Source organism: Rhinocladiella mackenziei, assembly GCF_000835555.1.
Source record: "Rhinocladiella mackenziei CBS 650.93 unplaced genomic scaffold supercont1.10, whole genome shotgun sequence".
NCBI lineage: Eukaryota > Fungi > Ascomycota > Eurotiomycetes > Chaetothyriales > Herpotrichiellaceae > Rhinocladiella > Rhinocladiella mackenziei.
The window spans coordinates 466,023-488,173 of NW_013550595.1; the positions used below are offsets into that span (position 1 = coordinate 466,023).

Sequence of the window (22,151 nt, forward strand, 5' to 3'; positions counted from 1 at the left end):
CCCCCCCCCCCCCCCCCTCCTCTCTTCCTCTCCTCTCCTCACTCCTCATTTGCCTTTGCAAATTTGACTGTTGAGCCCTCTGTATTTGACTTCACCACGTCGTGCTTTTTTATCCTCCCACCCACCGCCCGCTCCCATTGTCCATACAGCACCCTTCATCCCGCGTCCTCTTGCATCTGCAAATCCTCGATCGGCACCCCAAGTTGAACCCCGTCCTCCATCCTCGTGTCTCTGACTGGTCCCATGCACTCCGCCATGCGCGACGGGCCTCTCATTACCAGATTGATTTAGCCTGATCCTCCTTCGCCCATGTCGCCAGAGGGAAGCATAACTGCAACCTAGACCCAACCTCGCCCCTCCCCCAAGTGTTCCCGTACAGAAGAAAACAACGCTCATCAACCTATCTCGCCAGCCCCTTCGCTCGGTCCCGGCAGCATCAAACTTCTCCAGTCTCGCCACGGGGCCATGAGGAGCAGAAAAAGCAATCAGGCGTCTCCCCGTTTTCCACGAACCTTGACCTCCGAGATCACCTGAACAGAACTCATCCTGTGCGCCCCGGTACCTGCATTAAGGGAAAACCACTCTATCGCAAATTGCATCCCGCAACTATCTCGAATCCCCTCCCGCATCCCCCTCAAGTTATCCTAGTCGGCGCAAAAAGGCCGTCTCTCACTGTCTACTGAAGTGTCGGGTCCATACCGTTGACGCCAAAAGAGACCAACTTGAGCAGATCCAAAGCCACCATCCCTCGTAGAGACACACTGCTGCCACCGAGGAGAAAGCGTATTCGATCACATCAGCCGCGACACTGTCTTGGTTCTGTCACTCCTGTCGCGAACTTACCCTCCGCCCGCGCTTGTTATCGGCCGCCACGGTCATAGTGGCCTGGCTTCCCCAGGCTGTCTTCCCTCGTGTCCGAGTTCAACCGTGAAACTTGCAGTGCTGACCGTCGTCTTCCGATGATGGTTAAGGCCCCATGAGATTCTCTTCCTCAGCCTGCCGGCCCTTTCAGTGTCAAAGTTGCGAGGCTTAAGGCGGGAAATCGACGTTTGTCACAATGGCAGACGGGGATACCATCTACAAGACAGAACATGATATGTGCGCACCAAATGTTTCATCGGAGGAAGGTCCCGTCGGACCAAACGGCCCTGGAAACCCCCCGGGAGAGCCGCCAAAGAAGAAGAGGAGAGTTACAAAACCGAATCCAGACAAAAAATTCGAGTGTAAACATGAGGGATGCGGTAAAAGCTATTCCCGTGCAGAGCATCTCTACCGACACCAGCTGAATCGTGAGTGTTGACGACTACCCCTTTTTCCTTGCTGATCGATCAATCTGACTTGTACAAAAGACACCCCTAAAACTATCTACCGTTGTGACTACCCAGAATGCAGCAGATACTTCGTGCGGCAAGATCTTTGTATTCGACACCGAGAGCGACACACAACCCATGGATCTCAACTGCATAAACGAGATGCCTTTGCCCAGTCCACAAACCACCAGGCCGTGCCTCCGATCCCTCGTCAACAACACCTCGGTCAGGCCCCCAAATACCACATGTCGGCCCCGAACATGAAGAGCCCTCAACAAGAGGGACCACCCCTTGGTGTGCCGCCCGGATACCATCCTGATGCCGGCAATTTCAAACAGCATTCTCGTATTTCCAGCAGTACTGTCTCTCCCTCGACAGCATCGACCGAACCGCGATTTCATCCACCCACGCCGCAGACGGTAATGGCCAAGCCAGAGCCTCCCTTGCACCGGACCACCAGCAACGGGAGCAATCCTTTGAGTCCCGTGCAAAAACAAGAATCCGTATCATGGCCGACCATGGTCCGGAGAGAGAGTTTCAACACCGGGGATCTGAATCGGGCCCAGGTCCCCTACGCCCAAACGCAACCCAGAGACAGGATGTCGGGGCCCAATGTCCCGCAATCTCCCGTCCGACAATATTCATCCTCATCCGCTACCACCCTCCAGCCGGTAAAATCGAATTCTGAGGGTGCGATGGATAGAAATGCCTCGAATACCTACATGCAGCAAGTGGACATGGCGTCCGCCGCGGCCTATTCTTCAGCGGGATACCAATCTGCAGGCGCGTCCCGAGCTGCAGACGCCGCCTTTGCCGCCGCGGTCACTCACGGACTGACAAGGGGCGATCCTTATCCGTACCCGGTGATGAGCACGAGCATGTCCAATATTGATGTCAATGCTGGTTACGGATTCCCCGTCTTCGGCGGCGATGAATACAACCAGACACCCTTTGCCGTCGCGGATGACTTTACACAGTGGCTCTTCAACGATGCCCAGTCTGGCTCTACGGATTTCTCGCCTCCCAATTATGTACCTGGTTACAGCGGGCACGATACACAGACGATGCAAGGTCCTTACGTGTCTCAAAGCCCGATTTCCAGCAATACGTACCCAACAAATACATTACAGCATCCGATGAGTGTGACCAGCATCCTCGATTCAACTGCCACCAGCCAATATATAATGTCCGAGTCCAAACGCCAGGAACTTCTCGACCTAATGCAGACCCAATTCATCGAACGTCCGCACGACGCCGTCAAGAAGCGAAAAGATTCGGTTTTCGAGGGAGATATCGATAGCGACGGTCATATCCTAAGTCTGCGAATGATGCACACCTACATTGGCTCTTACTGGTATCATCAACATGCGCAGCTACCCATATTGCACAAACCAACCTTTTCGGCCGATCGGACCCCAAACTTGCTGCTCCTGGCGGTCATTGCAATTGGCGCTGCCACGTTGGACAAAGCATATGGCACGTCCTTGACCGATTCTGCCGCGGAATTTGCCAACTTTGTCGCGTGGCATATTCGCTGGGAGATTATACGAGACGCAGATTTCAGACCGCCTGCTAAATTGTGGGTATTCCAGACCCTACTACTCATCGAGGTCTACGAAAAGATGTACGCCACCAGGGCATTGCATGAGAGAGCGCACATTCACCACGACTCCACGTTGACCTTGATGCGACGAGGAAGCTCCCTGCTAGGTCGATCCGCGTCCGATTCACCCCCCAGTCTCCGAGGCGAACAAGATACTGGAAAGATATCGGTTCCCTTTTTAGGAAGTGAATCCACAAAATCGGAAGAGTCTTGGTACCGTTGGATCACCACGGAAGCAACACGCCGTGCCGCCTTTGGAGCATTCGTGATTGATTCTATCCATGCCACGATGTTTGGTCACGCGGCAAAAATGGTTGCGCATGAAATGCGGTTACCCTTACCGTGTGACGAGGGTCTTTGGTCCGCGGTTTCTCCTGCAGAAGCAGGTCGGGTCCAGTCATCGTTACAGACGAACGGGATCAAACCCACCATGTTCCTTGATGGTCTCAAGAAAACGTTGAATGGGCAGAGGGTGCGCACAAACTCTTTCGGACGGACTATCATCATGGCCGGTTTACTCTCAGTTTCTTGGCACATGACACAACGTGATCTGCAAATTTCTTCGCTCGGACCACGAACGGCAAATTCTTTTGGCGGTCCAGACAAGTGGAAAGGAACCCTGCTGCGCGCATTTGACAATTGGAAACGAGATTTCGATGAAGCTCTGGCCGAAGCCACTCCGGCCCCGTCGTCGCCATTGAGGACTCCGGCAGCGCCACTTCACAGCCTCCTTCGACCGGTGGACGATGAAAATATCTTCGAATCCCGAACCGTCTTGCATCACCTCGCCCACATCGCCGCACATGTCGATGTTGTCGATTGTCAAGTCTTCGCCGGCGCTAATCGACTTCTGGGGCGTTCCATCACCCCTAAGGACTACAGCGTGATTCGGGAAAAGATTGAACGCTGGGCAACTAAAGCGTCAGCACGAGATGCGGCATTCTACGCTCTAAAATTTATTACCCAAGTTCTGATACCACCGGATGACGGCATAGACGGCCTCAACAGTCGCTTATATGGCCATGCCAGCCCGATTCTCCCTCAGGCCTTTGAGCAGAATCAATATGTGGCTCGAGATGATTTTCTGTTGAATCGCCCCTGGGTACTCTACATCTCCGCCCTGGTCGTCTGGTGCTACGGATTTGCTCTGGAAGGACCGATCAAGCCGCCCCCACGGGAAGAAGATTTCGCCACATATCTTCAGAAAGAACAGGACATGCGCGAATACCTCAATCGAGTGGCGGGGGTAAGGGCTCCCGATGATCTAGAGAACGTCAAGGGAAAGAATCGATGCCTCGGTCTTCTGATGATTTTGAAGGAGTCGTTTGAAAGCACTAGGTGGGAGTTGACCCATGAAGCTGCCGGATTGCTGGGCAATGCATGCTTGAAACTCCAAGGTGTTGAAGAAGACAGAATTGTGGGCCCTGGAAGCAGTGGGTTGTCAAACTCAGACTTCTCCCTGGGCAATTCCAATGGCTATGGCCATGGGAATGGAAATGGACATTCCCGTCCAGTTATTTATCGTGAGGGCAGCCGGGGGCATCTCACCGTGGCCAATGCAGCAAGAGTATAGGTATCGAGGACAATATCTTTCGCACTAATCTCGATATGCACGCCTCTGGCGTGTGGCTTTTAATTGATGGAATGGGCAACCGGAAATCAAAAATTTGGGAAAACGGCACGGGACGAGTGGGAACGGGATTGGCAAATACTGCACTGTACAGCATACTGCACAGCCGGGATCCGGATGATTTGGGTATTTGCATGACGACGAGACGAAACTCTTCTCCCTGTGTGTTTGATGCATGTCCATATTGGTTTGTTTGTCTCTGCTGTGCATGACTTTGGAATGATTTATTGATTTTCATGTGCGTTCAAGCAGGCGGCTATCTGATACCCAATCTGTTGTGTTTTTGGTTATGTCATATTTATATCATATACTGGTCTTGTCACTACGGCTCAACATGTCAGCAAACTTACAGAACTTGGTACCGACATACTGCAACATATCACAAACACAATGCAACGAATGAGATACGTTACTTTTGGAACTACAGCTTTTTCTCTTTGTCTTGCCCTGGAACTCGATTTCTGAGGGTTTTTTTTTTTTTGAATCTTCCGACATTCCTTTCTGGCGGTGTGGCAAGAACCCTGGTCGAGTGAAGTTGCTTTTCACTTTGGCCGGTTTTGTCGGGGGCCAATGCAAAAGCCAAGGTAGAGGAGAAAGAGGGCTTTTCTCCCCAACGGGAAGTGGTAAGCCTTGTGGAGATCTATGATGCGGTCGGTGGTCAACAACATCATTTACACACTCGAAGCTGGGACTATCGTCCTCTATTGTCGATCTGTACGCAATTGTGGATGGTTGGCTGTCGGCCAGCGACGGTTGACCTTGAATACAAAGGGTTTCACCGGCGATGGCATGTGCTGGACTTGGCCCTAATGGTTCAACCGGACGTTTAATGCGGAAAGCATTGACATGTCAGATCTGACTGCTGTCTGCGTCTCGGGTTGTGGTATTTAACATACCACCCAGTTGGGCCTCGTCATGTTCTTGTAAGATATATCACCAGTGGACGTGCTATATTATTCACCCAATAGGATTTTGATTCCACATATAAAATATGTAAGGACCACCCAACGTATTTCAAACAGATCTCTAAGGCGACGTGAGATCGTATCGACGATATAACGACGAAACCGTGATAAAACGACAATTGAAACGGGAACACACTGTAATTATCAAAGCTGTATGCGCAGGTAAATTGGCACAGTCAAGAGCATCTGTTTCCATCATCGACGAAATCTCTCGTTAGTGAATCAGTGGGCCTCAGTCGCTCGTGATAGTTGTCGCATGAGATTCTCAAGGCCTTCTTTTTCCATTCTTCCAATATCCTCCTCGGTCACGAGCCACTCACTCGCCTGATATCGTTTTCCACCACGCCTTCATTGCGTTGAACCCCTCCAAATAAGTACATCCCATACATCTCTTCCAAGGAAGAGCTCGCCGCCGCCATGGCGAAGTCTGCGAGTGTGGGCACATCCTCGCCAACCAGACTGACTCCCTCTAGTTCTTCTCGGTCTACGGCTGCAGCGTTTTCAGGAGATTGGTAGCTTGCCTGTTTGCGTCTTCTGCGGCTTTAGGAGTCTGCTGATCCTTCGTTATACCATTCCACGCCAGACTTTGCTCGATGGAATGTCGAACGTGGACATTGTTCCAGATCCAAAGCTCGTCGATCAATTGTACAATATCCCGGGTCTTCGTTGTAAACATACCTGTCGACATCATTTCAAGGGCATTTTTCGCGTGATAAGGTAAGAGAGCCACACCAGGCCCAGTGACATATTGAGCTATTTTTGTAAAGTACATATCAGACCGAAACCCCTAAGAGACAACTTTTGGCATGGTAATCTACTTCGAACAAATGATGGGAGTAGGAGCGTAGAAAGAGAAAGAGGAGAGGTTAAAAGAAAGAAGAGGAAAAAGAAAAGGGAAAGGGGAAAAAAAAGGAGAGGAGAAAACCAACAACCGAGACTTTTCTGTTCGTGTTCCATTGTGTTCAAACCACAGCCCTACCCTCATCATGCCTCGCGACGAACCTCTCCGCCTGACCAATGAGTTCCTCGTACACAGTCCAGGCAAGCGCGGAACTCAGCGCCTTTCGACCCATCCTGAGCCCAAGTCCGTCGAAGAAGCTCTTCACCCCGTCCTCTTTGAGCATCAATCGCGTCGCTTTCAGCATATTGCCATACTTGGCTGGCATCAGCTGCAGACGTGTCTTCACTGCATCGAATGGGTTCGTGATACTCGTCGCTAATCCTGCGGCTATCACGCCGCTGGAGGCATTGATTGTGGCGGACGTTGCCGAGGAAGGACCCTTGCCACCGCCGCCCGCAGTGGCCTTTGAGGAAGAGGCCGTGGCTGAGAAGGCCCTGTTTAAACGGCTCTTACTCGCTTCATAGAAGACGACGTAGAGGCCCGCATAAGGCGCGTCGCGGACTGCCGTAGCGCCAAACCCTGAGAAGAATCCCCGGAGTCCTTCTTGTGCGTAGATAGATCGAGACGCCGACGCGAGCGACTTGTACGCGTACAGATCCGATTCGTACCGTACCTTTATAACGGTCACGGGCATGAGGATGAAGCCTGCGAAGACCCGTGCCGTGGCGCCGGTGATCAAGTTTTGCATATTGGACAGCTTAGGCAGGACAGAGCTGCTCTTATTTGCTATTGCCCCATGATCTGTAGAAGAGAATTTTGCAGTGTTATTGGCGACGATCTGTCTCAGCGAGCTCAGCGATGTGAAGTATAGCGCGGACCCGAAGCCGGTGCGCAGGGCCGAAGGGAGAGTGCCGCGCCAGAGACTAGTGATCGGGTGTGGGCCGGAGAGGAGGGAGCGGAGAACGGGGACGAGTGACGAGGCCCGGGATTGCTGCACACGGGTTTTCAGGAGGTCGGCAGGTTGAAGGAGCACGGCGCTCGAGACGCCTGAGAGCAGGCCAGCGAAGAAGTGGAAGGTCGGGTGCGCCTTTTTGGAACTCTTAACTGACGTGTTGGCGGAGGAGGCGCCATTGGACATGTTCTATCCCCTTTGTCCTCTTTTGCTCTTTCGTGTCCAGTAGCAGCCCAAGGGGTCTTCGGGGCCCGCGAAACGTATGGATTGACGGCAAAAGCTGCCTAACTAACTAGAGGTCGATAAAAGATGTGGATGTAGACGTCTGAGAAGGTCGTGTCCTTTGACTGCGCACGCATTGTCAATGTCGATACAAATACAAGTATTACCACATCCGCTTCCGGAGCCGAGGTCTAACAAAACATGGAAGACTTTGTCTGAAAACTATGAATCATCATCCTGAGTAGGTAGGCGACATGTTCCGGGTACGAGGAAGAGGTTGCAAAGAAGCTTAATCTTTTTTGTATGAAGTCATTCACCAAGAATACGAGCAAAATACGAGGTGCAACCGAGTTTCAGCCGGAGACCGCCAGCATATGGACCTTCACTACTTTCCCTTTGAGGTATTATTGCATTGGAACACCATCTAGAGTCATCTGCTAATTGGTGATTGCTTCCGCATTCTCATTCGAGACTCTCACGCGCTGATTGAGGTCAGGTAACCCTTCCAGGACATTCCTATGTATCCGCCCGCCCACAGCCATTGACACACTAGACCGCGAGTCGAGGTTTGGTGCAATATAGAACTTTCAAAACTTGGATGGGCTCCCAACACTAATTCCATCCGACTCCAAAGCCCGAGGAGACGATCGTCCACGAAATATCTCGGAGCGATCTGAACTGCATGTTTTGAAATTTGTTCCTCAGAAGATGATGATAATCGTGCCATTGAGTAGGTCATTTCGAAAGTGCCATCTTGTCAATCCCATGCAGACCAGGATGAATAATTTATGACTTGAGTCACATGGTCCTGAGACTTGTGACAATAGGCTTCGAGGCCCGAAATTTTGCAGCACTCCTTCCCAGCTGATCTCGCCCGAAGCTGAATCTTCTTTCGACTCTCCTAGATTCGTGGACCCGAAATCACGTTCAAACGTTTGTGGAGTCTTGTTCCTTCTGAGCATGGGTATCAATTACCTTCCGGCGATTTTTGCTAGAGATCTCGTGAACCCAGAGCCGCTCAGTCAATGGCTTGGTTCGGTGTCTTGACACAATACCAAGTATCCTTGGTGTTGAGACTGCAGGCAGATTGACCTACCACGAGAACTCGTCCATCCTTTTGGGTCGGACCATTCCAAGAAAATAAGTTTGAATACTTCTCCAACAGCCTTGTCGGGTCAATCTGAGGGCGAAATTGTTGTCGCAAGAAAGGAGAGACAGGATCCGATCTCCGTCCAGTTTTAGTTGTCCTTGGTGGAAGCTGGGCCTTAAGGGCTGGTGCCAATATTAATAATAGGTCATTTATCCTGTACTCCGGAGTCCTTCCGGAATAAGATTATACATGTGACGATGAACTTGGGATTGATGCTATCATAACGATGCCTTTCGTATTGTATGGTGCGTAATCCACTGGAAATTATTAGCACCAGGCGTAATACTTTGGGTCCCAAAAAGGGACGAAGGCATCTAGGCCATCATTTGATGTTCCGAACACCGAGCAAGTCATTATGTCACAACATGATGGCCAACGACAAGTCGATCCTTGTATCGAAGCGTCAAGCAGAGCCAAAGAGAAGAAAGGGGCTGTGTCAAGGGTATTCCCCCTCACCAAATGAAGTTAAATTTGCCGCGCCATTAGTTAGGATGTTTCTCTTCTCCAAGAATCGCCGCTTGGGGGTACGGGGATTTGAGAATACGACCTTCGGATGGCCAAGACTGTATGAACAAAGGTTGCATATTGAACTGTAGTGCCTGGTCTGAAGTAGCTTCAATTTTTGTAATATAAACTCGAAAAGAGCGAATGGTTGACAGCGCAGGATGTTGATCTCTCACTTCTGATGGACCACCAAACCATTAAAGGGCCTTCACAAAACCCTCTTCTGGCAATTTGTCAACAGGTCGGTCTGCTCTGATTGAGGCACACCGAATCAACAGACAGGGTCAGCTCGCAATTTCAAGCCGACACGGCTTGCTAGAATGTTGGTTGAAGAAGCAATCCAGAAAGATACTTGACCGGATTCTAGAACACATGGCGTCCCTGGAGAAAGCATTAATACATGTGGCCTCGTATGCAGATCTCCCGCAGAGCAAATGCGCCAATTTGCCCCAGAAGCTTCAGACCTCACATTTCCCAATCCGGACTCGTGGGTCGTCGAAGAAGGGTTGTTGACTGCTGCGGGGAGCTTGAGGAGGTGATCTGACGACGACTGCTAGCCAAAAATGCCATTTGGAATCCCTCCTTAGTATGTTGCCCTTTTCTGCCTGGAATCTTCTGGTAACTCTTTACCCAAGTTGGCTTCGTATGCGGCGTAGGGGGAATTCGATCCACAGACCTGGACGTGAGTCTGCCACTTTCATCTTGACAACAGTTTTCGCTCCAAAGGATCGTGATTGCATACCGGTCTCGCAAAGAAATGACCCAATGTCGGTGTCGGTTTCGACTCTCCCATCAGCTGAGCCGGTACATTGGACACTCTTTTTATTAGTGAGGACGAAATCCTTCAAAACGTGGTGGGTACCAATTTCAGTCATCATAATTTTGCAAGCCGTGGGCTACCGCAGATAAGGCGTAATGTCACATCATTGGGCGATCTGGAATTTTCTCACCCCCAAGCGTCCGATATTATCGACTTCAAGTTCCCCCCTTTCTCACCCAGGTGCACCCTCTCATTGCGACCATAGCTGTCATCAACAATACCCCTTCAGTCATGTCGACACAGCCTCTTGACTATTGACTTGGAATTCATTCTTTGGCAACAGGCCGGACCCAGAAAGAAGTAGGGTGGACACCGAATCTGAGTCGTGTTGTGCCCAGGCGGCTGTAGTGAAAAGCATTTCGAAATCGGCCCAGTGTGGGGTTTTGCAGATTGGTATACATCCGATTCGTTTCACGAGGTTTGGCGTTTCCCTGCCGGTCATTGAGTGGCTGGGACCTTTCCATCGCCGTTTTCATTTTCATATCCCTCGGTCTTCATATCCTTTAGACCGAGATCTTCCATCTCCTCCTCTGTCCGCTCATATTCTTCCGTCATGATTTGAGGATCCTCACCAGAGTCCACATTCTTCTGCACGAATGAATTGGCGAGTGGATCCTCTAGTGTAATCGAGTATGGGAATTCGGCTTTGATCGCTCGGTCCAACTTGCCGAAAAACTGGTCCCATCTTGATCTGGTCTCATCTGACATTGAATCACCTCCCACGAGATCTTCATTGCCGACGTCAAAAATTTGCCCGTGAAGTTGGTCGCGAACCTGAGTAAGCAGGCCCTCCACGGTAGTGAAGCGGCCGCCAAGCGTTCCAGGTTGCACTTCCAAGCCAAGGTCGAGACTTTTCAAGACACAAGTCTCCGACTTCAGAATATCACGGGACATGTCTTCTATTGTCTTGATCTCCAATGTGATTCGTTTTCCTTTTTCCGGAACTGCTCCGCCGGTTTTAACGTCGTTTGTTCTGTAACCGCAGTGCCCACACACAGTGGCGATGATGATGACCTCTTTGAAATGAGGAATGTTGGTCTTCTTCATGTTGACGGTACATGGTTTCGAGCAGGCGGGGCATTCAGCATGGAGTTCGTAGACTTCATTATCGACAATACTGACGCCCTCCATTCCACCACCATCGGTGTTTTCAGCGTCATCATCCGCTCCCAATCCCAGCTGTGCATTTTGTTCGTGGGTACGGAAGTAGTCGGTTCTGGTGTATTTGGAGTCTTTGTCTTCAGGCGAGGGTTCGATGAAGGAGTTACCGGAAATATCATCCACTGAAACTGTAAAGGGAAACCCGTTGCCATCCAGCATGGTTTGCAATTTCTGAATGATCATTTCGAGGGCATGGTAAAGTTCAAGGCTGGTCCCTTTTCTAGTCGGCTGGTCGTATTCCAAATCCGTTTTGATTTTCAAGATGATGCTCTCCAAATTGGTCAGCTGTCCAGGCGCAGGTGGCATTTCAAGATCGATATCCTCCAATCGAAAGATGCCCGTGTCACTCCGAACGATCTGTCTCTGAAAATCCTCCATTTTGTCCAGCCTGAAAGTGTATTTCGATCCTTTCTCTTGTATTTGGCCGGCGCTTTTAACGGTATTATTTTTCCAGCCACAATGGTCGCACGAAAAGGACTCGAGTAGAATTTCTTTGAAGAAAGGAATCTTGATAGGTAGAATACGAGTGATACCCTGGGACAGTCAGAAAAATTTTCATCGAATCCAGATCAAGAGACTTGCCTCGTCCCGACAATTCATACATAAACTTTCAATTTCATAAACTCCCGTCTCGTTGGGATCCGCATGGACCACCTCGGGGGCAGTAGATGCGGCCATGAGTATGGGTGTAGCTTCTATGTCTTCAGCAATTTGTTGTTCTGTTTATGTGTGTGGCGGGGCGAGGAGAGAAGAGGCCCTTCTCGAAACAAAATTTCGAATGACGCTGAACGATCAACGTCTGCCGAGCCTTTTTAAGGTTTGGGTTGGGCTGCGGGAGGACGGGTGCTAGTGTAGCCCCAAATCTCCGCGTGTCACAGCCCGGTCGGGGCATCATTCGGCCCTCTGTGTTGTGATTATCATTTCTTCATCAAGTCCATTAGGTTGAGGCTTGGAGTGCTCTTGCTCCGCTTGCTTTTGTCAAGAAGAGCCTGTAGCCCTTCGCAGTCTTTCCTGGCCTTGGCTCTTTTCTTGCTGTTGGATTTGTTGGACTTCTCTGGAATAGCGTTGGAGCATGGGGCTTCTTCACGCTGCTTGTTGGGGACCGTCGCTGTTGGTATCTTTTTGTTCCTAGGATTGAATTCTGGATCAACGGCCTCTTTCGTAACTCTGTGGCAGACTGAGCATCGATGATGTAGGTTTTCCTTTCGGAGTCCTGCCGGGGGGATGACTTTTGCGTTGTGCTTGGCCCTTCTCGTTGTAAACCTCGAAGAGGCCGTCCATCCTGACAACAGCAGATTTCCGCATGCTTCACACGCCTTTCTTGGGATAGTTCGAGAATTCAGAGTCCGCGAAATCGTGACTTCAACGCTTTGCGTCAACAGATGCCTCGACGTTGAGGGACTGGAAAGGAACACAGTCCGAGCAGCGTTTTGCAAAAATCTTCTTCTCACGTCTTGCGCTTCCGTCATCTTGTGCTGAATATTGCATTGATTTGATATCAATGTGCAAGAATTCGAGTTCCTCTCTTCAAAGTTGATATTCACGGATGTATTCGTTCCTTACCCGGTTCTGTCGATAGCCAGTGGTCTTCAACATCTTCTGACGTGGCCTCTGCTAGACTCTGATCTTGCCGGATATAGGATGAAAAAGGGGCCGCAAAAGGCGTGGACAGTTCATCAAGAAGACTCCATCCAAATGTTTGAGATGATGCAAACGCCCGTTCGAGACCGATGAGGATGTTTGTGAGACACTTACAAAGACATTTCAAGTTTAGCTCCCTGCTTGGACAAAGGAGAGTGTCCTTGGCAAGTCTCGTTGGGGAGCCCAGCCTCCCGCAGAGACACTCAGTCTTCGACACTTACGCTAGCCATGGCACGTTTCTCAACATCCTGGCCCGAGACGATCGAACTCTTGCAACCGTTCAAGCTTCATTCAGCTGTTGAAGAGTCAAGTGTTCTGATGATCCTACGTTCTTGATGAACCTCTCCCGCGGTCTCGCCACAAATTGACGATAGGCGAAGACCTTGCGTCCTCGGGCCCGAGTGGGATGGTAAAGTCTCGCTTGCGAGCAAACGTCCATGGGGGCACTTTTAATGCGTGATGTTTTCTATTTCTCTCAAGGCTCGACACGAAAAATAGATAGGCTTAAATATCTGGCCGAATGCAGTCTTTCTATTCGCAATGACCTCTAACGCTACACTTGAAAAGTCAAAACAAAATCAAGATGCCGGTGTAGAACCAGCTATAACACCGCGACACTATGCAGTCAGTCGGGGAATCCTGCTGAGCTTCGTTACCTGCACCGGCGGAGAATAATTTGAAAGACCTCTGGGCCGCAACTCAATTCCCTACATTTCAGGTTTGGGTAATGATCGAGCATCGGGAAACTGGAATACGGCTAACGAGACATTCCACAAACCCCTAGTTCATGGTTTTGCGTTCCCTCGGTTTCAGTGGTCTCATCGAGCCTATTCTCAAGATCGTGAAGAGTGTGGCTTTAAGGTTTAGCGGCGCCTCAACACAAGATGTTTGCTTCCCACCTGGGGCACTCTTCATCTATGGGTTCAACTCCTATATTCAAAATGGCCATATGAGCGACCTGTTCGCGGGGCAATTGAACACTTAGTCGGAGAGCGACACAAAATCTCTTTCATGCATGAGCCCTTCCTCCGTAAAATTTATCCAGAATAACATGAGACGTCCAATTAGCCCCATTTCAAGAAATCATTTTGCGAGTCTCTCCTGCAGAGGCCAAACATTCCGAAAGTTCTCTACCCGGACAGGCAGTGGATGTATTGGCTTCAGGATGCATCTCGCGCCACTTTGTTGGGAACACGGGATGGAGGGGAATGAATGCCATTGCGGGGCGCTTGGGGAATTTGGTCTGGGGCCCCTCGGGTTGAGGGATGATGCGTTGAGCCCATGCTGATGCCAATTTAATGGGTCCATCCCTTGGGTCTTCAATCCGGCTTGTTCCTTCTACTTCCAGAACGAAATCTGCCTCTCCAACCCCGCCTCTATGGTACCTTCATCTCCTCGCGCAGATTTGATCGCTGTGTCGTTTGCTATCTCCAACATGTCAACTCTTGTCCATACTCCAGCGACGTCCCTCAGACCGGTCACCAAACCTCGCCGCCGCCAGAATCATTGTTGTGATCCTTGCCGCCGTAGCAAACGGGCTTGCGATGCTACTGGGCGTGTCCGAGAAGAGGTCTGTTCTAATTGTGCGAGGACAGGGAAAGAATGCACTTTCGAAAAGGTCCGGCGAACTGTTGCGAAGAATTCGACAAAATTATCGGCGAAAAGCCTCCCATGGAGGAGTCCGGCGCGAGAGCATGTCGCCGTGGATGATAGATCTAGTCCAGGCCAAAACTCCGTTTTCACGACCAATGTTTTCCATGTCTCAGATCAATCCTCCCACGGTCGCACATTATCATCAGGCAGTGCCGATTTCCCAGAGACGACATCATCCCACGTAACTCGCGTTCTTCGGGGGGAATCCCAAGGCCTGTTCCCTGGGTCAGAGTTAATTGAGAGCTGGCCTGATGCGACCACGTTTGAGGGAGGATTAGGCCATACAGATAAAACAATGAGCCTCAATCCAGTCCCGGAAGTCCACGATGTCGATCCTGCACAATTGTCGTACTACGATCATGATCTCGAGGATGCACCAAGCACTGTCTTTTCCATGGGTCATTCAATGTACAGCGACGGCCGGCCAGCGAGAAAGGACACCATCGAGGGGGAGGACAATGAATCTGCCTTGCGACGGAAATCCTCGACTTTACCTGACCCATCTTCTGACACATTGGTCCATCTTTTAGCTGAGAAAACCAATAAATTTTTGATATCGGAGAGCTTGACTCGAATATATCAGGATACCATGGAGAACGCATTATCTTGTTGGTTGACAGAACGGACATGCCCGTATACTTATGAAGGCATCATCGAGCCCCAGTCGCCCCTCAAGGAATCCGTGGAGAGTCCCCGTCCGATATCCTGGGCGAACTGCATAGTTTCGCGAATCTGTCAGTTGGATCGGCCATCCTGTATCCTTCGTGATCGACCCTTGACTCCCCGGGAGAACCAGGCCGCTTCGCGGGCCCTCAAAGCTGCTATCATGGCATTCTCATCCCAGTGGTCACACACAGCAAACACCAGCACAGAATCCACGGCAAACGCCCGGAGTGGCGACATTCTGAGTGATTTGATAGACGGTCGTTCCACTGTTCCGGAGGAAAAGACGCCGACCAACTTTGATCGATCAATCCAAGAAATGTTATGGAACGATGTTCACCGACTACTGCAAGAGACAGCCGGCCTCGATTCTTTTCGAGTTCTTTTTGCGCAACTGATCTTTTCTTTCACACAAAAGCCACTGCAACGAGATTACCATGCAAAGATCAGAAGACTGCGGGCCCGAAGGGGAAACAGCCTTCAAACTAGTCCAAGTGGCGGTGGAATAGAGATGAATTACACCCCGGACTCGGAGAACTATGGCAGTTGGGGTCCTCCACCTCACGCCTTTGGCAGATACCCTGAAGATCCTGGAGACATTGAAGAGCTGAAGGATCTGCTGGAACTTCAGGGCCGGCCCATACATCTGGAGTCGGCGCTATTACAACTCTCCGAAAAACGTGTCAAGTTGGAGCGGAGAGACGCAAGTCTTGGTCCTCAAGCAGTCGACCCAATAAGCATCACGGATCGCAAATCCTTCAATCTCCTATTTTGGATGGTCATGATGTGCGATACACTTGTTGCTGCTTTGTATAGACGGCCATTCATTGTCTCGGATGAAGATTCGCTCATCCTGCGAGTGGAGAATCCAAATCAACCTCCCTTTAACCCACCATCAACAGTCTATGGTTCGGGATCAGCTAGCGATGGTCCTTCTTCTTCTCTTCCACATTTGGACACCGATGATTTGGATTCCACGCCTTGGGGTATGCTCTTCCTTCGAAGGGGAGAGACGACAAAGTCAACGAATGACTCACCTTGGCCGTTCTCCGAGGAATATGCCTCAGCACTTCTGTCAGATGCGGCCCCGGTCAAGGTGCTCTTATACCGTAAAGCAAGACGACTCCGAAATCTTCTCTTCAGGAGAGCTCCGGCTCGGAAAATCGAGACCGGAATAGTTGATGCCTTGACAGTTTATGAGCATTGGAACAAATCTTACGGTGAATTCATGATTACATGCATTCAACATCATGAAGAGCTTCCTCCCCGCATTCAGTCATGGTACTCCGTTTTACTTGGACATTGGCACCTGGCTGTTTTTTTGCTTTCCGATTGTATTGAGGAAATTGACAAACTTCAAAAAGGGGACAATCTTTATGGCGCTCTTCGACAATCATGCCGACTAGTTTTTGAGATGAGGAAGACAAGTGCGCTTCAAGTCGCCGATATCTGTCGAGTTGGGCGACCACGACAGGATTCTAGTTTCCAACATACGGGAAATTTCCATTTCACTGTCAGTCAGGGTGCACTTCTCACGGAGCCATGGACAGAGATCTTGATCCGATGTTTTGCAAGGGCTACCAATCAATTCCTAAGATGGCTTTCGGACTTTCAATCAACCAACTCCTCTTCAATAAAGTGGTGTGGAGCTGATGATTTCGACACACTCTACTATAATTGCGCTAATTGTATCAGGGCTCTTTTCGATCTTGGTCGCAAATCAGACATGGCATATCTCACGGCCTTGTCGTTTTCTGAACGCCTTCAGGAGATACGGAATCCCAGCCAAGGGGATAGCGCAACTTTTACCTAGATAGCAACTTGAGAATAAGGCAATGGTGGATATCTCAATGATGAAATCATATTCCTGCCATTCTATGTCAAATGTGAATTCCCGCTTGATGTTCATTTTGATCAAATTGGAGCATTTTCGTTGAGAGTGTGGCACGGCGTTCTTTGAGGCCGGGCGGCCAGTTTCTCGACCTTCAGAGCACTTTGGGGACGTGATCCGCCTCAAGGCAGACCGGACCCGTCCAGAGAGTTTATTCGGATCGGAAGATGAAGTCCAATAGCCCCCTCCTTTGCTCCTGTAACTCTGTGAGAACAAAAGTTGCGCAAATGGATCGCCGTAATGGGAACGCCAAGTCTACGGTATAGTATGTGTAGCTTGGGCGCAGTGTCCGGCCAACCTCGAATTTTACTTCTTGCATGGCCTAGTCTTCGGACATCCTTCGCTCATTCGGTATCTACAGTATACTGTAGAATGAATGTGCATGCTATACCATAAATGGGGCCGGCGGCCTCCGCTACGGTCTCTTCAGACCTTTTCTCTTTGATTCTTCCTACTGTCTCGAGTTTGATACGGAAACATCAATACTTCGCACCTGGAAGAGTGAACAAAGGAGCATTCACCGACTCACGATGTCTGAAACTGTCAATATCACTAGCGCAATGTCTTCCAATGAAAGTGACGCACAAGGGGGTGTCAGAATCGCGGTTGAGGGATGTGTGAGTTCCCGAACCATACCAGGACCAGCGGCTGGACTCGACTAACAATTCTTCATCTTCACAGGGTCATGGTGTTCTCCATGCCATCTATGCTTCGGTGAATGAAGCATGTCGGGTTAAAGGTTGGGACGGTGTCGATCTTTTGATAATTGGTGGTGATTTTCAGGTTTGTTCTGTGACGAGTTACTCCGCTGGGTGACTAAAGACTTTCAGGCAGTGAGAAACCAGCACGACCTCAATGTCACCTCAATGCCACCGAAATACAGACGTATGGCCGACTTCCACGAATACTACAGTGGCGCTAGGACTGCACCTTACCTGACAATCTTCATCGGCGGAAACCACGAAGCGAGCAACCACCTCTTCGAACTGTACTACGGTGGTTGGGTCGCACCAAACATCTACTACCTCGGAGCGGCCAATGTCATTCAATTTGGTCCTCTCAGAATTGCCGGACTAACCGGAATATGGAAGGGATACGATTACCGCAAACCTCACTTCGAACGACTGCCATACAACCGAGAAGAAACCGGTAGCATCTATCATGTCCGAGAATTAGATGTCAGAAAGCTGTTGTCTCTGTCTACCCAAGTCGACATAGGTCTTTCCCATGACTGGCCAAATGGGATTGAGATGCATGGAGACTATGGCTGGCTGTTCCGAAACAAACGCGGCTTCGAAAATGATTCAAGAACAGGCAAGCTGGGAAGTGTCGCCGCAAGACAGTGCTTGGATCGCCTAAGGCCTCTGTATTGGTTCTCCGCACATCTCCATACCAAGTTCAGCGCCATTCTTCATCATGACAAAGCCGATGAACCTGCAGTGTCAAAGCCGACACTCCCTCTCAACATCTCCGAATCTAGTGATGAGCAAGGCAAAAGCGGCGCCAACGAGGAGCGGGCAAATGTACCTTCGATGGCCTCTAGCACGAACACCCCGAAGGCCGAAGATCGAGTCCCAACTTCAGCATGGCAACTCTTCGGCGCAACTGTTCAGCAAGAAGACGCCAAAGAAAGAGAAAGGATTTTGCGTGAAAGAGAAAACGAGCGTCGGGAAGAAGAGAGAGTCGGTACCAAGTTTTCTCCCAAAATCGATTATCAAGAAACATTCAAGAAAGTTGAGACTAGAGATGGCTTTGATAGGACGGTTGTTGAGACGACTCATGCCCAAGCGAGTTCAACAGGAAGTGCGAATTCAGCACCAACCCCAAACCTCGATGGGGCATTCTTCTCCAGACCTACTAAGAGACAGCGACTGGGAAACCCTGGGGACAATGTCGGCCGCCAGAAGGATACATCTGCTGAGCACACCGTCCCTGAAACCTCGATGGATGGCAATAGTGCAAGTGTTGGGACAGGATCCCAAGTTGCGGTTAACAATCCGGACGCAATCGACATCGATATGAGTGATGATGACGACGCTACAGTTATTGCTGCAGAAAATTTAGCCACCCCTCAAGCAAAACCTCTCTCGGTCCATGGAGCCACCCCTTCAACGGTGCCTGTTGTCGGAAATACCGAGGAGGACGTTTCGACCAGTATGTCTGGTCAAAGTGAGGATGGTGGTGTCAAATTGAAGCCCCAAGCATCATCCTTCACACCAATGTCTGGCACGTCGTCTCCAATAGGACCAAAGCAAGGGTCGCTAGGCTCTCCGGCGTCTTCAAGAAACTCGTTGACTTTAGAGTCCAATCCTAGAGCAAAAGTCTTCCAACCCGAAACATCCCCAGCAACTGGAAATGACCTCGAACGCAGCGCCACGCAATCAACGACGACGGTCGATCCGGAGAACGAAGTGTCCGAAGAAATGCGCGCCCAACTGGCCGCTTTGTCCAGCAACTTCACACAGACCGAAAAGACCGAAATATCTCCACCACTACCATTCCCGGAAGCAATAACCAACAAGACCACTCATTTCCTTGCTCTAGGCAAATGCGAACCATTCCAAGAATTCCTCCAACTCCTCACCGTCAACTCAATCACCTCTCCTGCCAGACAAGTCAAACGTCCCCTCAAACTCTCCTACGACCCTGAATGGCTAGCTATCCTGCGCGTCTTCGCCCCGGAGTTGTCTCTCGGTGGTAATCCGACTGACAAAGTGGCCCCTCACCGTGGTGACACATGGTACCGTGAGCAAATCATCAAGGAGCAAGAATGGATCAAGGAACGTGTCGTGAAGCCAGGACAGCTGCAAGTTCCAGAGAACTTCAGCATCACGGCGCCCGTATATGATCCAGAGCTGAAAGTTGGTCCGAACGAGATGCCGCGTGAAATGACGAATCCTCAGACAAGTGCATTCTGCGAGTTGATCGGGATCGAGAATAAGTTTGACATTAGAGAAGATGAGCGGGATTTTAGAATGCGGCAAGGGCCGAGGCCGGAGAGTGCAGGGTCCTTACAACATCATCAAAACCAGTCTCGAAGAGAAGGAGGTGGTGGTGATCATGGACAGCACAGCGGCAGGGGACGTGGTGGTCGTGGCGGTTATGGTTGTCGGCGGGGAGGAGGCAGAGGTGGACGAGGAGGTGATAGGGGGAGAGGACGTGGGTATTGGTGACACATGAGAGGACAGCCAATGTGCTGTTCTTTTGTGCTGTATGCTGACAAGCGATGTCTGAATTCACAATCGAGGAAATATATTGACAGGAAAGTCACTTAGCAGACAGGAAGAATGTGTTAGTCAGTTGAAAGCTTCGCTTCACATCGGTGTGACTGTATGATATATACTCTGAAAATATGATACCCCCTAAAAAGGAATGAAAATGGAGTGAAAACGGGCGCGGTCGGGGTTTCGTATAGATTTGGGCTGACAATTTACCTGTCAAGGTGAGATAAGATCCTGGAGTGGAAGCGAAGGTAATATAGTTGGCACTTATGGCCAAAATGTCATATCGAAAAACATTCCGCTCATCCCCTTGACGTGATCCGATCTGACTTCTGAAGATTATGATAAAACATTGTTTGCTATTTAACAACCACGGTCCTTCCAAGCCTACCTGCGGGGGTTTTATCCAATTTATCCAATCGCTTGAGGAACTGTTTCTTCCACGCATTGTGGGCTTCCGTGTGCTCAGGAGTCAGAAAATCCACCGCGTCTTGCATCATTGTAGCCAAACCAGGAAGGAGGATGCCTTCGGGATCGTCGTCCTCTTCATCAACCCCGTTTCTTCGCGCCGGGCCCGTGACTTGCCGTTTTCTCGCGGCTGAGGGAAATGGCTCTTCATCGTCATCGTCCTCGCTGTCTTCATGGATCGTCCGAGCCCCTCCACTTGTACCGTGAGGATCGAATTTAAACACCGACTCAGGAACGCTTGCCCACCAGTCTTGCCTGCGGCAGTATCCCTCGCGGTTGATCCGGCGGATCCACAGTTCTACGCCCGCAGTGCCCGGCTTGTAGTCTAGCTCCTCAACAGACTTCGAACATGTGCTCTTGTACACGGACGTGGTCATTTTGGCCGTCTGCATGCGCGTGAGGGTCATGAGGTACAGCGCGATCAAGAGGCCTGTCACGGTCTCTTTCAACGACTCTGTGTCTCGTGGCTCTTCATCCTCATCTTGACTTTGTGGCCAAAGCTCTGCGAGCTTCAGGACAACGCAGGCGCCCGTGTACACGTGCGGTGCGAGGAGGGGGGTTTTGAACGTCTTGCACAACCTGCGTATCGATGGCATAGTGAAACTTGGTGCCTCGGTCCCAGCTCCATCGACATCAGTGTTCTTCGTTGTACTATTGGCGCTCGCTTTCAACTTTCCCAGGAATCCATTTCGAGCTGGATTCTTTGATGGAGTTCCAGTTTGACTTGTCTCAGCGCCCTTGAACACTCCATCGGCGGTCCTCTTTAAGTTTCGCCCGGATTGTGGCGTTGTCGTAAGGGGGTCTTCATCTAATACCCTCTCCAAGAACATCACCAGCTTCTCATACAGAGTCGGTTTGCAGGGTGCACCGCCGGGCTGGGTGGCGGGTAAGCGGCATTGTGCGCGGAGTCGTTTGCAGGCAATCTCGCAGCATGCATAGGCGCGGGCGATTTCTTCTTCTGGTTTTAAGTGGCATGCCCGTTGGCGGGATTGGGCGAGGAGGGATTCACAGAGGTGCGTAAGTTGGGCGGGGAGTTTTTGTGCATGCGTTGGGAGAAGAGAACTGAGAGATTGTTGGATCGCAGAGGACGCGGGCATGATTGGTGATATGAGTGGTACTCATGGAGAATTTGATTTTCGAGAACGTGTTCGAGCGCGTAAAGTGGATGCGCTTACATGACTTTGATCCACAGAAGCGAACGGGTACGGCGGAGTGTAGGACCCTTTATCGATCTCTCACAAATTTGTTAACATTTGGCTCCTCGGGTTCGTAAGTGCATTAGACATCACAAAATGAGAAACGTATATGATCTTGCACAGGCGGCTTCAAGCCGAACCTTGCAACAAAGATCCCGCAATACAGACACCCGGCCAGCGGCTTTAACATCTCTCCCATTAGCAACAAGGCTCAGCAACCAGCCGCTTAAACCCGCTCACAAGAACGATCGCGCGAATCA

The 22,151-nt window shown here is 50.5% G+C and overlaps 8 protein-coding genes across 8 annotated transcripts; 3 read left to right on the plus strand and 5 right to left on the minus strand.

The window, feature by feature from the left end:
- Positions 1 to 1,057: 1,057 nt before the first annotated feature.
- Z518_10852 (uncharacterized protein) lies at positions 1,058 to 4,486 on the plus strand (the record flags this gene model as incomplete). Its single annotated transcript, XM_013411683.1, has 2 exons — positions 1,058 to 1,289; positions 1,350 to 4,486. 2 exons carry the CDS (start codon positions 1,058 to 1,060, stop codon positions 4,484 to 4,486), a joined length of 3,369 nt encoding a protein of 1,122 aa, XP_013267137.1.
- A 1,506-nt stretch (positions 4,487 to 5,992) lies between these two features.
- Z518_10853 (uncharacterized protein) lies at positions 5,993 to 6,196 on the minus strand (the record flags this gene model as incomplete). The annotated part of the gene is made up of 1 exon (XM_013411684.1): positions 5,993 to 6,196. The coding sequence occupies one exon, from the start codon at positions 6,194 to 6,196 to the stop codon at positions 5,993 to 5,995; it is 204 nt and encodes a 67-aa protein (XP_013267138.1).
- Positions 6,197 to 6,470: 274 nt separating this feature from the next.
- Z518_10854 (uncharacterized protein) lies at positions 6,471 to 7,487 on the minus strand (the record flags this gene model as incomplete). The annotated part of the gene is made up of 1 exon (XM_013411685.1): positions 6,471 to 7,487. The coding sequence occupies one exon, from the start codon at positions 7,485 to 7,487 to the stop codon at positions 6,471 to 6,473; it is 1,017 nt and encodes a 338-aa protein (XP_013267139.1).
- Positions 7,488 to 10,435: 2,948 nt separating this feature from the next.
- Positions 10,436 to 11,805, minus strand: Z518_10855 (uncharacterized protein; the record flags this gene model as incomplete). Its single annotated transcript, XM_013411686.1, has 2 exons — positions 10,436 to 11,692; positions 11,761 to 11,805. The coding sequence occupies 2 exons, from the start codon at positions 11,803 to 11,805 to the stop codon at positions 10,436 to 10,438; spliced, it is 1,302 nt and encodes a 433-aa protein (XP_013267140.1).
- A 270-nt stretch (positions 11,806 to 12,075) lies between these two features.
- Z518_10856 (uncharacterized protein) lies at positions 12,076 to 12,627 on the minus strand (the record flags this gene model as incomplete). Its single annotated transcript, XM_013411687.1, has 1 exon — positions 12,076 to 12,627. One exon carries the CDS (start codon positions 12,625 to 12,627, stop codon positions 12,076 to 12,078), a length of 552 nt encoding a protein of 183 aa, XP_013267141.1.
- A 1,607-nt stretch (positions 12,628 to 14,234) lies between these two features.
- Positions 14,235 to 16,928, plus strand: Z518_10857 (uncharacterized protein; the record flags this gene model as incomplete). Its single annotated transcript, XM_013411688.1, has 1 exon — positions 14,235 to 16,928. One exon carries the CDS (start codon positions 14,235 to 14,237, stop codon positions 16,926 to 16,928), a length of 2,694 nt encoding a protein of 897 aa, XP_013267142.1.
- Positions 16,929 to 17,536: 608 nt separating this feature from the next.
- On the plus strand, positions 17,537 to 20,186 carry Z518_10858 (uncharacterized protein; the record flags this gene model as incomplete). Its single annotated transcript, XM_013411689.1, has 4 exons — positions 17,537 to 17,623; positions 17,688 to 17,789; positions 17,837 to 19,913; positions 19,960 to 20,186. The coding sequence occupies 4 exons, from the start codon at positions 17,537 to 17,539 to the stop codon at positions 20,184 to 20,186; spliced, it is 2,493 nt and encodes an 830-aa protein (XP_013267143.1).
- Positions 20,187 to 20,586: 400 nt separating this feature from the next.
- On the minus strand, positions 20,587 to 21,792 carry Z518_10859 (uncharacterized protein; the record flags this gene model as incomplete). The annotated part of the gene is made up of 1 exon (XM_013411690.1): positions 20,587 to 21,792. One exon carries the CDS (start codon positions 21,790 to 21,792, stop codon positions 20,587 to 20,589), a length of 1,206 nt encoding a protein of 401 aa, XP_013267144.1.
- Positions 21,793 to 22,151: the final 359 nt, after the last annotated feature.